The sequence below is a fragment of the Neopelma chrysocephalum genome, unplaced genomic scaffold, assembly GCF_003984885.1.
Source record: "Neopelma chrysocephalum unplaced genomic scaffold, ASM398488v2 Primary Assembly neopelma1_95b, whole genome shotgun sequence".
Classification (NCBI taxonomy): Eukaryota; Metazoa; Chordata; class Aves; order Passeriformes; family Pipridae; genus Neopelma; species Neopelma chrysocephalum.
In genome coordinates this window covers 1,612,157-1,625,369 of record NW_020897758.1, presented here as the reverse complement: position 1 = coordinate 1,625,369, position 13,213 = coordinate 1,612,157, and the positions used below count along the sequence as shown (strand labels likewise).

Genomic DNA, 13,213 nt, shown 5'->3' with positions numbered 1-13,213 from the left:
GAAAGAAAAATAGAAGAAACATCTTGTGGAATATGAAGCTTTCAGTACCACAGGAACCCTTAAAATATCAGGACTGTAAGGGACCTTCAAATCTGAGTGTCTAAATTCCTAGACTAATATTTTCTGCAGTGTGGTACAGAGTTCTATATATTTAAACTGCAGAAGAGCAAAATATGCTGGATTAAATGTTGAAAAAAATAACAAACCTGATTTAGCTTCCACTAAATCCATAAATCTTATGGTAATTTCTCTTGAGATGAGGTCCAGTCTGATGCTACATGATGTCTTCAAATCCTTTTACATGTAAACTGATTTTAATGTTAGTTTTTAATCTTACTAGGAGTATGATGAATTGGCAGAAACACAAGGAAAGCTGGAAGAGAAATTACAAGAACTGGAAGCCAATCCACCAAGGTAAAAATACAAACTAAAAAAAAATACTCAGGAAAGCAGTTCTTTTACTACTTTTCCATGAGTTTCAAAAATTGCTATGGTATACTTTAATTATGGTAACTCAAGGGGTTAGGAAGGTACAAACATGGAGTTTGAGCTCCCTCAGCTTTAGAACTCAGCTTCCTCTTTTTTTAGAGGTGACTCAAGCAGAAAAGGTGTTTCTGAGCTAGGGCGATTCAGTCGGAATCCTGCCAGTAACCAGTGCCTGATGTCAAGAGGCCTTTGAGATCTGAAATCCCTGTCAGTAATGGTAGCATACAATCCTACTTATTTTGGCAGAGAATTATTATTCTGTGCTCTGTGTGATTTTACTAGGTTTTTTTGTCATTGTCTTTATGCATGCTACTTAAGCCATTACTTATGTAACCTGTTTTATTTTTAAAGTTAAGTTTGTAGCTTCCCCCTAGAGTATGAACTCTGCTTTAAAAATCTGAATTTGCTGGGGTTTGATCCTCAGCTTTCATGAAGGAGGTCCAATTGTTTGAAACAGAATCTGCTTGTGTTTTTTGTTAATGTTTTTATTTCTTCACCAAGGAGGGACACAGTCATTTTTGTTTGAGGAGAAATTTTCAGAAGCAATGCATTTACAACATCCTGCTCTAGCAAACTGGATGTGTTATCTTTGTTTTTTCTAGCGATGTTTATTTGTCATCAAGAGACAGACAAATACTTGACTGGCATTTTGCAAACCTAGAATTTGCTAATGCTACACCCCTCTCTACACTTTCACTGAAGCACTGGGACCAGGTAGGTAATCAGTGTATTTATTCAGCAATTTACTAAAAACTTCAGCTATTTTATTTCATTCTCATGAAAGTTTCTCAGTGTTAATGGTTTCTGACTGTTAAGTCCTGTCTTCTTTTGTGTAGATATTGAATTCTTACGTGATTATTATTTGCTGATGAAATTCCAGACAACTTTTTGTTAGTGCCAAACTGAAAGTTTCTATACTTGTTACCTGACTAATAACCAGAAGGGATTTCACATTTATTTGACTCTTTAAAAAAAGATTTTGAAAGAATTTTGCCATTGTGTAGAGTTGTTGATTCTTTTCTCTTGATTTAAGGGACTTCATTATAAATTTATGCCTCTTTATTTTAGGATGATGACTTTGAATTCACAGGCAGTCACTTGACTGTGAGGAATGGATATTCCTGTGTGCCCGTAGCCTTGGCAGAAGGGTTGGATATCAAATTAAACACAGCAGTTCGACAGGTTCGCTATACAGCATCAGGTATGTGAAACCTCCATTATACATTTGGGGTTAGATAAACAGACATGGTTGTTATTGGGATTAATTGTGTAGAAAGTTGTTAGAGATTTATTTGTCTTGAATGTTTTTTTGCTTATTTCTATGACTCATTTGACACAGTCCATTTCAGTTGTATTTACTGATTGTTCACATTCATTCTTTTATTTCTTTACATCATCAATCAAAGTGTTTGGAGTAAGTGGTCTGGGACTGCTTAAGGCTTGGTGCCACAGAATCTGGTATTAGAAATATAAATGAATATAATGGAAAGAATATATCTTTTTGTTGTTTTTCAAAACATTAGGCTTGGGAAACTGTGAGCTGGGAGAGCAATGCAATGAGAGGCTCACTCTCTACTTGCTGTTTATTTATGCATATCTTTAAATATCATTTACTGGATGAACTTTTAGGCTTGTCCCAGTTAAGGCCATTTTCGGTTGCTGTATTAATTACCTTTTCTGCAATGGAACTAAGTGGTCAGTAACATTCACTTGCCTGCAAGTTAAGCAGTTGTTAGTGTAAAGCTCTCTCAATAAACAAAATATTTTCTAATGTGGTTATGGTAGTTTCTTTAATTTTTAATCCAATGCTCTTGCCTCCTGGCCTATTAAATTGTTTTTCTCCCCTTTCCAGGCTGTGAAGTAATAGCTGTAAATACGCGATCTACCAGCCAGACCTTCATTTATAAGTGTGATGCTGTGCTGTGCACTCTGCCCTTAGGAGTGTTGAAACAGCAGCCTCCAGCAGTTCAGTTTGTGCCACCTCTTCCAGAGTGGAAAACTTCTGCAGTGCAGCGTATGGGATTTGGCAACCTGAACAAGGTGAGCTGTCACTGAGGAAACTGCGGTAGTTCCGGGGTTGCCATGGGTAAAATCTGAAATGTGGGTGGAATATGTGGTGGTGAAGAGGAAGAATGTCTTTCCCATGGCTATTTTGCTGGGGTTCGATGATGAAATTTGTCTGAAGAACTGTAAGGGCCTCTTCTCTATTTTCCAGGTTTTAAAGAGTTAAATTGCAGAAGTAGGTGTGCTGGAGCTTGTTAACCAGCAAATTGGTAAACTATGAGAGCACACTAACCTGTGGGAAAGCAGTGTAGGCACACACCTCCGTATTACGTACATGCAGTATATATTCACCAGATTTCCCTTTCTTGACCTGTCCAGTGATATAAACATCAATTAATGCAGTTGTCTTTATTTCTTGTGTCCTTAGTTCTTCTCCTGACTGTTGATACTCTTTCTTTCTAGGTTGTGTTATGTTTTGATCGTGTCTTCTGGGATCCGAGTGTCAATTTGTTTGGCCATGTTGGGAGCACTACTGCAAGCAGAGGAGAACTTTTCCTCTTTTGGAACCTGTACAAAGGTATCTGTGGTGCATGTCTACTTTTGCGAGTGTCTTGTTTGTGTAGTTTCAGATCTAGAAAAGATGTTTTAAGATGTTGTCAGTGTTCACATATGGATATGATAAGAAGATAGTACTGTAGGAAGACAAATAGAAGCAGAGAGCGGCACTGACTGCAAACAGTTCTGTAGTAAATTAGGGCAGCACATAGCTGAATGTGAGTTTACTAATGCTAGATTCCAGGCTGTGCCTGTTAAATTGCATTACTACTATCTACTGTAACACTTGCATTTCTGTAGCTACTTTATTGTCTTACACTTTGGTGGAGTTGTCCTGTGACCTACTCAGTGTTACCTTCCATTAAGCATCTATTAGTTGCCACTGGTATTCTGGAACCACTCAACTTCCAGTGTTGTCCTAATTATCTACTTTGTCAGGAGGGTGCATTGAGTTCTCCTAGGAAAGGTGATTTGTCACTGCAGCATTTCTGAATTAAAAGCCATTTCTTAGTTCATAAGTGTATTTGAAATTGAGTTTTTTCTCTGGCCACTTGTAACATTATTTGAGCTCTTCCCCTCTTTCACTGAACTTCAGGGCCAAAAGGGACTGGCATCCAATTTAGTTTTCAAAAGCCCATCTTCCTGGATGTTTTTTAAGTTAAACTGGCAGTTTGGAGCCAGACCTCTTGCATGGGGTTGTTTATCTAATCTGGGGTGATTTGATAAATGTACATGAGCTCCTTTTATCTGTGACCTCAAGTCCTTTCTGGTTCAGATGACTTTGCTGCCTAGGATTCCACACCAGTGTGTCTAGGAACTAACCAAGATAACTTACACTTTTTTCAGATGTAAGAGGTGCTATTGATCTGTGTATTCCTTTAAGTGGCTGAGTGCAGAACTCAATATTGCAAGTTATCCTCCTTCAGTTTCTTGGGGAGTACAGTGCAGCCTTTGGAGTATTTCAGTGGAGCAGACTGGAGGCTTTGGGATAGCTCTATTCCTCTTGCTGAGCAATGCCATTCCAGCTTGATGAGCTGCAGGCCCATCCACATGGTTAAGCTGCAGTGTGCCCCCCCCGGGCAGGCTGTGGGGTCTCCAGTTTGTTGAATGGATGACCTTGATTCCTGTTTTGAGCAGCAAAGTAGTTGTGACTGTAGACTGTGGGTCTCAGACTGACAGATGATTTTAGAACTCCTTTTCAGAAAATGCTTAAGTAGGCAAAAGGTATTGCTCTGCCTGTTTCTACAGATGAACTTTGCCATTAGTAGTTTTGGTTTATCTGCAGCTGGTGCTGCCACAATAGATTGTCAGGAGATCTCTGCAGTAAGCATACTGGTTTTTTTATTGCCATATACCAGACTAAAAACAAAAGTGTATATACAGTGAGCCTATTAAATGAGCTATATTTGTCTTGCAGATGACCAGGGGGTTTTCTTCCATTCTGTCATAGGCAGGCCAGATTTTTCTTTTAACTGCAAAAAAATTACTGTGCAAGGACAGTGCCTTTCTAGGGTATTGAATTGTAAAAATGTTTGATAAGACTTCACTGCAGAAATACAAGTAATGAGCCTTGGATAGCAAGGCTGTTCATGTGGCTTTTGTGGCTTTAGGATGGCTTTATTACATCCTTAACGAGTAGTATGGAGGTTTTGGTTTAAGGTGGAAAGACCATGTCACATAGAAAGGTTTTGCTGCTAGGTTCAAACCCTTCTTTCTCATGAAAATAGGCAGAGCAGGTAGAAATAAAACAGCAATGCTGAAGCACAAGTCAGGTGGCTGAAATTGAAAACAACAGTTACCATTTATCGTGGATATTTGGGAGGCAGTTGACGTGGTTAGACTGAAATATTGAAGTAGACCTGACTGAACTTGTGAAGTTGCTGTTTATTGCTGTCATAGTCTGTATTTCAGGCAGAAACTCTGTAAACTGATTGAAGAAGTTATTAATCCAGAAACAAGAAGTGTAGCAGAAGATAGAATTATCGCAGCATATGCTGCACGAACTCCTTGGGTTGTCAGAGACCAGTTGGTCTCTGAGAAGTGTTTAAAGATATGTGGGGGAATGGATCAGGTGAATAGACTGCACCTGTCTGTACTCCGTGCCTTGTTAGAGGTCAGACAGGAGTCCTCCCAGTGGTTTCAGTCTAGCCCAGGGTAATGACTGCTGAGAACACCTGTCGGCTCAGGAATGCTGTGGCTAGCCCAGAGCAGCTGACCCATGCTGCTGGTGCCTCTTGCTCCACCACACTCTTGGGTTATTGTCATAGCTGTGAAGATGGAGAAACTCCATCCACAGGGCAGAGGAACGCCTGGCAGAAATGCTCAGTGTTTTCTGGAAGTCCAATAACATTTCAGTCTCTGTTTTCTTGCCTGACTCTTCTATTTTTCCTAGAGATGAGGTAGAGAAAGGGCCTCATCATCATATCTCTGTGATTGCTGATCTCTGGCTAAACCATGTTCTCTGCTTGGTATTTGGTATCAAGGCTTAGTAAACGTCACTGCCTCAAGGAGAGAATTTCTTGGGGAGCAGTGACACGTGCTCGTCATACAAGAAGCTTTTCTGAGCAGCACTTGGGTATTCGCATAGCAAAATAGTAATTGTTCTGCTACAGCCATCTGCCTTTCTGTTACAGTTGTGAACTTACCAGGTGGCTGAATAGCAGTATTTCAGATCTAGATAAATGCTTACAAAAAAGGAAGGATTTCCATAGAAATATTTTGGGGTTGTCCAGATACAAGTTTTCAGTGAAAAATTCACTGGAAACTGCATTTTGAATACGTAGTTGTTCCATCAAGAAAAAATTTGTTGACTAAAATAGGTGCTAAGACGTTCAGGATCTGATTGTGTCAGGGATGGCAAACTAGGAAAGACTTGGCTGCTGAAATGACAAAAAAAATCCCCAGTGCCTATGGATGATAGGAAACCAGTTTTTTGTTCTTTCTTTCAATTGTTTGAAAGACTGACCTTAATCTTTCAGAAAATTGAGTTAAATTAGAGGAGCAATCCTGTATCTTTTTTCTCTAGTCCTGCATATTTAAGTGTCTTAATTGTGTCTTAAGTAATGTAATTATCAGAATTTCAAAGGCTTTTGTTTTTAACCAGAATACTTTATTGGGTATTTCAACCTGTGTATTGAAGCTGAACTTCACCCAGTTGTCTTTAAGGACTTGATGGGAATGTACACCAGGAGATCTTCATCTGTACGAGGACAGAACAAATTCACTAATCACTTTGGAAACTTGTACAAAAGTTAAAGCTGGATTTTTAACAGGGACTTCATTTTCCATTTCAACATGCTTGATGTCTGTTTCTAGTTGTAGTATTTTCTTTGCTAAATTTAAGAGTTAATAAATACCTCCAGGAGGAGAAAGATCAACTGAGAGAATTTTCATTAAGTACCTGTGCTGAGATCTGAATCACTTGTAAATACCTGTTTCTTGCCCTTGAGTTATTTCGGTGTTTCTTCGATACTTACCTAAAATTTTCCGTGACTTTGTGACTACCAGAAATGTGAGCTTACTCTTACCACAGCTGGCCAGAGGGAAAACAACATAATCCCTTTCGTGTATATCCTAGAATCACATTACTGCTCTTAACCACAGCATCTCATGGCTGCTGAGTTATTTGATACCTGTCCATTTGACTTCTGAATTCTTCTCAGAATTGCTTCTTTTCTGGAAATTGTTCTACTGCTCATTTTTTTCACTCCATTGAGATTATTTAATGTGAATGTTCTTTGGTAAAAAGGAAATTAAATATTTGTATGAGGGAAGTACTTACACTGGTAACTCAACTGCTCTGCTGCTGCTAATCATGCCTAAATTAGACTGTTTGGAAGGTACTGAGTTCCCTTAAATGTAGCACAGTCAGGTGTTAAATCCCAGTGGATGCTTCTGTGTCAAACAAGTGATATCTTAACTGAAGAAATCCTCTCTTCTGCTTGCTGTGCTTCCTGATGTGTGTATTTATTTTGTAATACATCAGTTCTCTTGATAATTCTAAATAGCACCATGGCATATATAAATACATTTTCCTTTTGTTATTTTGGCACGATACTGAAAGATTTAGGACTACTTTTGTTGGATTTGTTTAGTTTCTAACCTTGTGAATTACCTGCAGATCTTGGATAGCCAAGTCCAACTTGTCTGATTAAAATGTTCCATTTCAGTAATTGAAGTGTTTTTTTCTCTCTCCTTCCCCACCCCCCGCAGCGCCAATTTTGTTGGCCTTAGTAGCAGGAGAAGCAGCAGGGATCATGGAGAATATCAGTGATGATGTCATTGTTGGTCGGTGCCTTGCTATTCTCAAAGGCATATTTGGCAGCAGCGCTGTGCCTCAGGTCAGTACAGGCAGCGGCTTGGGCTGAAGGAGTAGGAACGTGCATTGTCATCGTGTTGATAATGGGAGAAGAAACAAAGGAAGTAGTATATACACAGTGGGTGTGTGCAGCTGTACAAAGTGTGAGTTCCAGTTGAGAAGCTATGTGCAGCAGGGTCTGGTGATATATTGGGAAGGATTAAGGAATCACCACGAAAGATTTAGTTTAGTGTGTGTTAGAATATAAACATGAAGTTCCACCATTAACGTCAACCCAAGGACTTTGTTCCTTATATTGTTGCAATTTGCATCATTTGTATTTGGCACAAACTGTAGAACTTGCACTGTCTCAACAACTGAAGTTCCTGTCTTGTCTCAGCCTAAAGAGACCGTGGTGTCCCGCTGGCGTGCCGACCCGTGGGCCCGGGGATCGTACTCCTATGTAGCAGCTGGATCCTCTGGAAATGACTATGATTTGATGGCTCAGCCAATTACTCCAGGGCCAGCCATTCCAGGTGCTCCACAGGTGAGAATATGTTTCAGTTATTTTTAGAAAAAGTTCAAAATAGGATGATTTCTCTGAGTAGTTTGCATACATATCTAGACACAAGTTTAGATAACTTGCATCTTATGATGAATTATTAAAAATAATTTTTCCATCCACGAGTTCTGCCATCGCAGGTTTGGTGTCATTTGTTTGCTAAAAAAAAAGAGCATTTTTATTCCAAAAGTCAGTGTGGTAATGTCTGAACGGAGTATTTAGTATTACACGTGTGTTTCACCTCTGTATTTTTATTGTCCATCACCATATTTAAGTGAGTTGTAGTGATTTGAAAGAGAGTGAAGGCCAGAGTGAGACAACTGGGAATCAAAAGGCCTGTCCCAAATAGGGGGCAAACACAATGAAGGCAGGAGTTATCTCCAGTTCATGTTGAGTGGATGGAAGTTTGAAAGCAACAGCCACTCTTGAAAGCGCTGCCAGAAAAGGGTGTGTAACTTTAGCTTTATTTGGGTTCTTGTTCTAATGATACAAGTCTTTAATACACTCAGCTGTGGATAAAGCGATTCCTTGCAGAATGAAATACATGAATACTTGTTTTTCTCCTACGTTTTATGATTCTGTGGATAGTTGCTTTAGGCCTCAGTTTAAAGAGAAACCGCTGATTTTAGTGAATTGCTAAAGTTTTTGTTTGCTAACTGTGCTAGAGTTCATGTACCAGGATCAGAAACCATTCTTCCTAAATACGTTTTGACAGTTTGGCTGTAGAGTTACAGATACAACGTGCAAATGCTGTTTCGATACAGCTGGGACATGACCCTACTCTGCTTCTCTGGCTCTCCAAACATTGCTTATTGAGTAGAGCTTTATTTTCTTGGTAATTTGTACATGGGTTAAAATAGTTTAATTAGAGACTATTTTATATGCACCACCTTCATGTTAATGGAGATTGTGTTGTGATTTGAGGACTTTTAACATCCTTAAAGTATCACGTGCTGCAGGATCTGAAAGAACGTGAGCAAACCCTAACAGTGCTCTCTGTCCCCCAGCCCGTCCCACGCCTGTTCTTCGCGGGAGAACACACCATTCGCAACTACCCCGCCACGGTGCACGGGGCCCTGCTGAGCGGGCTGCGGGAGGCCGGGCGCATCGCCGACCAGTTCCTGGGGGCCATGTACACGCTGCCGCGCCAGCCCGCGCCCGGCGTGCCCCCGCAGCAGGCTGCCAGCATGTGAGGGCAGCGGGAGGCCTCAGAAGAGGGTGCAAAGCCCACAGTGCTACTGTTGTGGACTCTGGGATGGAGATACTCATGTAGTCTCTAGCAGAGTCTGCTGAGAGGACCCTGAGTTACTGTACAACACTTGTGTGAGAATGGCCTTACAAAAGCTCGCTGAACCTTTGGCTTGGCAGCCTTCTAAAAACCTTAGAGCTGTTTGAAGGGACAGTGTAAACAGAATCCTTTACTGTGAAGCTGGTGAGGGACTTTGATTCTGCAGATACTTTTTGAAAGTCAAGCTTATAGCTGGAGGTTTTTTAGGATGGGATTTTTTCTACCTATGTGTGTAGATTACAGATACCACTTACAGTTTGGTAATTGCACAAGGCGCTCTAGAAACTGGTTGCTACAAATAGTAACTTAGTGTAGAATTTATGTAAACTTCTTTGTGGGTTTTCTATGGTTTTGTTTTGAAGACTAATATTTTTGACCAATTCTATTCCTGTGTGGTTTTGAGAATTTGGAGCAACTGTTTACCTACCAAGTAACAGCAAATCACATCCCTCCAAAATGGTCCATTGGCTGCTACACCAGCTGCATCCTGTTGTAGAGAGTAAGTTAGTATCACTGAGCATGCTAAGCATACTGTTTTATTAAATACTTTCAACAAAAGAAGTCTTCAGAATTGGATATTTGTAAGTTAAAAACTAGAAAAAATATTAGCATTTGTTTAGAGAGAGAGAGAGAGTTGCCTAGACAGGAAGTTAACTGAAAGACCTGAGTTCTTGACTTCTGCTTAGTGCAGGTTTTCACTCTGTACCTCTTGGTTTTGTTTCTGCCAGACTGATGAGATGATGTTGCAGCTGCCACTATGCTTCTGAAAATCACTTTGGTTTGCCTGCTTTTCCATGTATTCTCCTTCTTATAATTCATCACAAGCACAGTAGAGCTTTCTTTTCATTGCACAGAGCAGTTTTATGTAAGCATTTAGATCTTTTTTCCCTCTCTTTCTTTCCCCATTAGCATTAGACTTTTCTTATTTCTTGAACTTTTCTCATCCTCCTTTTTCTGCAGTTTATGTCTGTCTCACTTAGCTGTGGTCTCTGTCCACACTGGCTTTTCTGCTCTTCACTGCTCCTGTTCTCATTCTCTGACCCCATGTCTGCATGTGTGCAGTCTATCCCAACTTCCTTCTGCCCTTGCACCTTCTGTTCTGATGCCTTCTCTTGTTCCATGCTTATCCATCTACAATTACACTGCCCATGCTTCTTTCTGAAGAAAATACACACAGAGGCATGACTGCAGACCTTGCTTGTTTCTGGCTCTGTTGTCTTTGGCCACAGACTCTCCATCTTCTGTCATCGTTGCTTCTACTGTTTTCTTGTGTATCCTTCTTTGCAGCAGGAGATCATTCATCCTGACCACGTCTTGTGGTTGCTTTCTCCTGACATGTTGAGGTCTGTGAGCAGGTATCTCCACAGCCGGTCCTTCTGACAAGCTGTGAGAAAGGGCTCATGTGTCCAGAGTGTTAGGCTGTGAAGGGGACACAGATTGGAGGTGTCAAGGACTAAGCCCACTGGAAGTTGGTTGGATTTGGTGCCATGGGAGACCCTTTATGCCAAACCTCCCATCTAAATCAGTGTTACCTTCCTCAGGTCTCTAACTTTGCAAATGTTGTTGCTGCTTGAGCCCTTGGTGAAAAGAGATAGTATTGAGCAACACCACTCATTCTTGCTGTGCCTTCCAGGGACAAGAGAGACTTGTGATGGTTGGTCAGAAAACTCATTGAAGGGGGGCAGGACTTGAAAGTCCAGCAAGGCATGGAGGAGAAGTGTCTGAGGGTGACCGAAAGTAAATGGGGAGTAGTTTGAAACTCAAGAGTCCCTGCCTTATGCTCATCAACACCAGGGAAACCTGTTCCAGGATGACAGATGTGACAGATCTTTAAAATCCACCAACAGCTGAGCTCCTTTTGGCTACTCTGACTGAAGATGGGAAAAGAATTGGGGTGCTATGCCATGTAAATGGGTCTCCATATTTGTAGGGTGGTTTGCTGTTGGGATTCATGATGGTGCTGTCTCTGTGGTGACATCCTGTTTGCTCTAGCAAAGTGTCAGAAACTCTTAAAAGCACTTCAGGCCCACTAGAAAATAAAATAGTCCTGAACTTAATGTAGTCAAAGGTGTCTTTTTCCAGACAAATACCAGGCCACTTCTGCATGGTCTGAGGCAAGCGTGAGTTGCTGTCACTGCAGCTACACCGTAAGTATCGGACTGCTGAATCTCTGCTCAGCAACAGGAGCCAGTGCTTTCTGAGCTGCCAGTGGTGGGGGATGCAGTGTGGATTTAAGTGTGGCTATGGTACTCCCATGTGCTCTGTTGGCCTTCATTAAGCCTTGCACACCCTCTCTAGTGTTTCTTGTGTGCCCCTCGGCCCAGAGGGACCGGAATGTCCCAATCTCTACAGTGCTCTGTGCTCGTTTGGGGTCAGCAGAGGGAACATGCCTGTTGAATGAGTAAGGATTTAGAATATCACTTACCTGGGTTTTGGGGTGGGTATGACCTGCAGGTCCTCATGGCTGAAGTGTGCAGACTCTGCCTGTTTTAAGAAGCAGCTGAGATGCTGCAGCTTTTGAAGAAAACAAATTACCATTTATTGGCAACTCACTACAGTTCTGGAGGTAGCTGGACCATTTGAAGAGGAAGGATAGCCAAGTTACTCCTGAAAGGATGTCCTGGAATCTGGCCTGGGATGGGAATGGCTGCAGCTGGTAAGATTTTGGTAAGCCCAAGGACACTTGGAAAAACTCCACCTGAGAGCATGGAGCCAGTGGAAGAGCATGAAGGAAACAGTAAGGGATGGTCTTGTCTGAGCCGCCACCTCCTTCCAGGAGTCATGTTCAAGCCTACTTGGCTTTCTCTCATTTCTTTGAGTCATAGAATCATTAAGGGTGGAAGAGACCTACAAGGTCATCCAGTCCAACCATCCACCCAGCACCACCACTGTAACCCCTGAACCACATCACCCAGCACCAGAACCAGGTGCCTCTTGAACATCTTCAGGGATGGTGACTCTACCACCTCCCTGGGCAACTTATTCCAATGCCTGACCACTGGAACAGTGAAACAATTTTTTCTAATGTCCCATTTGAATCTCCCGTCTCAGCTTAAGGCCATTTCCTCTGGTGCTCTCACCGCGGGCAGAAGAGACCGGCCCGCACCTCACCGCAGCCTCCTGTCAGGGGGTTGTGGAGAGCAATGAGGTGCCCCCTGAGCCTCCTCTTCTCCACAGTAAACAGACTCAGCTCCCTCAGCCGTTCCTCACAAGACATGTTTTTCTAGACCTTTCACAAGCCTTGTTGCCCTTCTCTGGACACACTCCAGTCTGAAAAGAATAAACAGGCCTTCCTTTCCCAGTGGAGTCAAGGCTACCACCTGATAAAAACATGACTGCTTTATTTGGCTTTTTTGAGGGGAAATAGCTGCAGCTGCTGTGCCTGACTTGGTGCTGTCTGTGAGCTTGGATGGTGTGTTAACAGTCTTTGGGGACTGAAGACTTTGCATATCCTTAAACCTCATTTGCATAACCTGATGACACTACACAGAATTCCAGTTCAAGCTGAGTGCAGAGAATTGTGGCAGGTGCAGCCGCTCCAGCAGGAACCAAGTCCTCCAGGCAGTGCCTGCCACTGACCTGCTGTGTTGTGGCTGGCATCAGGTGTGTGGTGCTGACAGCCCCTCTGCAGGCTGACCCCCATCGCACCTACATGGCAGCTGTGGTGGGGCAGAAGGTCAGACCCTGGCCAGAGAGGGTTAACGTGACTGTATCTGACCACAGATGCAGATCAGAGTGGGCTATAGCTCTGCCAGTTGTGTCAGCCCTCAGAGCAGCAGGTGGGGCTGGGGCCTTCCCGTGGGTTGGGATGCCACTCAAGGGAGCTCCTTGAAGTCAGTAGCCTTCACCTTCTTAGGTGAGTAAGAGCACATTCTGGGTTACTCATGTAATATCTTTAGAATTCTTAACTCAGGCCATATGAATTCCACTGGACATCATGAATCTGTATTCCAGTGTTGGCAGAGCTTTAATTGGTTTATTTGGTTTCACTGGTTTATCAAATAAATCTTGCTTGAATATA

The 13,213-nt window shown here is 42.1% G+C and overlaps 1 protein-coding gene across 1 annotated transcript in view; it reads left to right on the top strand.

The window, feature by feature from the left end:
• KDM1A (lysine demethylase 1A) overlaps positions 1-13,213 on the top strand; it is a 41,120-nt gene extending 27,907 nt beyond the window's left edge. The window contains exons 13-20 of the mRNA XM_027694024.1: positions 341-414; positions 1,089-1,200; positions 1,555-1,687; positions 2,339-2,526; positions 2,953-3,067; positions 7,258-7,385; positions 7,743-7,889; positions 8,912-13,213. Of these exons, the coding sequence (XP_027549825.1) occupies positions 341-414; positions 1,089-1,200; positions 1,555-1,687; positions 2,339-2,526; positions 2,953-3,067; positions 7,258-7,385; positions 7,743-7,889; positions 8,912-9,097 (1,083 nt within the window). The 3' untranslated portion in view covers positions 9,098-13,213. The remainder of the gene's footprint in view (positions 1-340; positions 415-1,088; positions 1,201-1,554; positions 1,688-2,338; positions 2,527-2,952; positions 3,068-7,257; positions 7,386-7,742; positions 7,890-8,911) is intronic.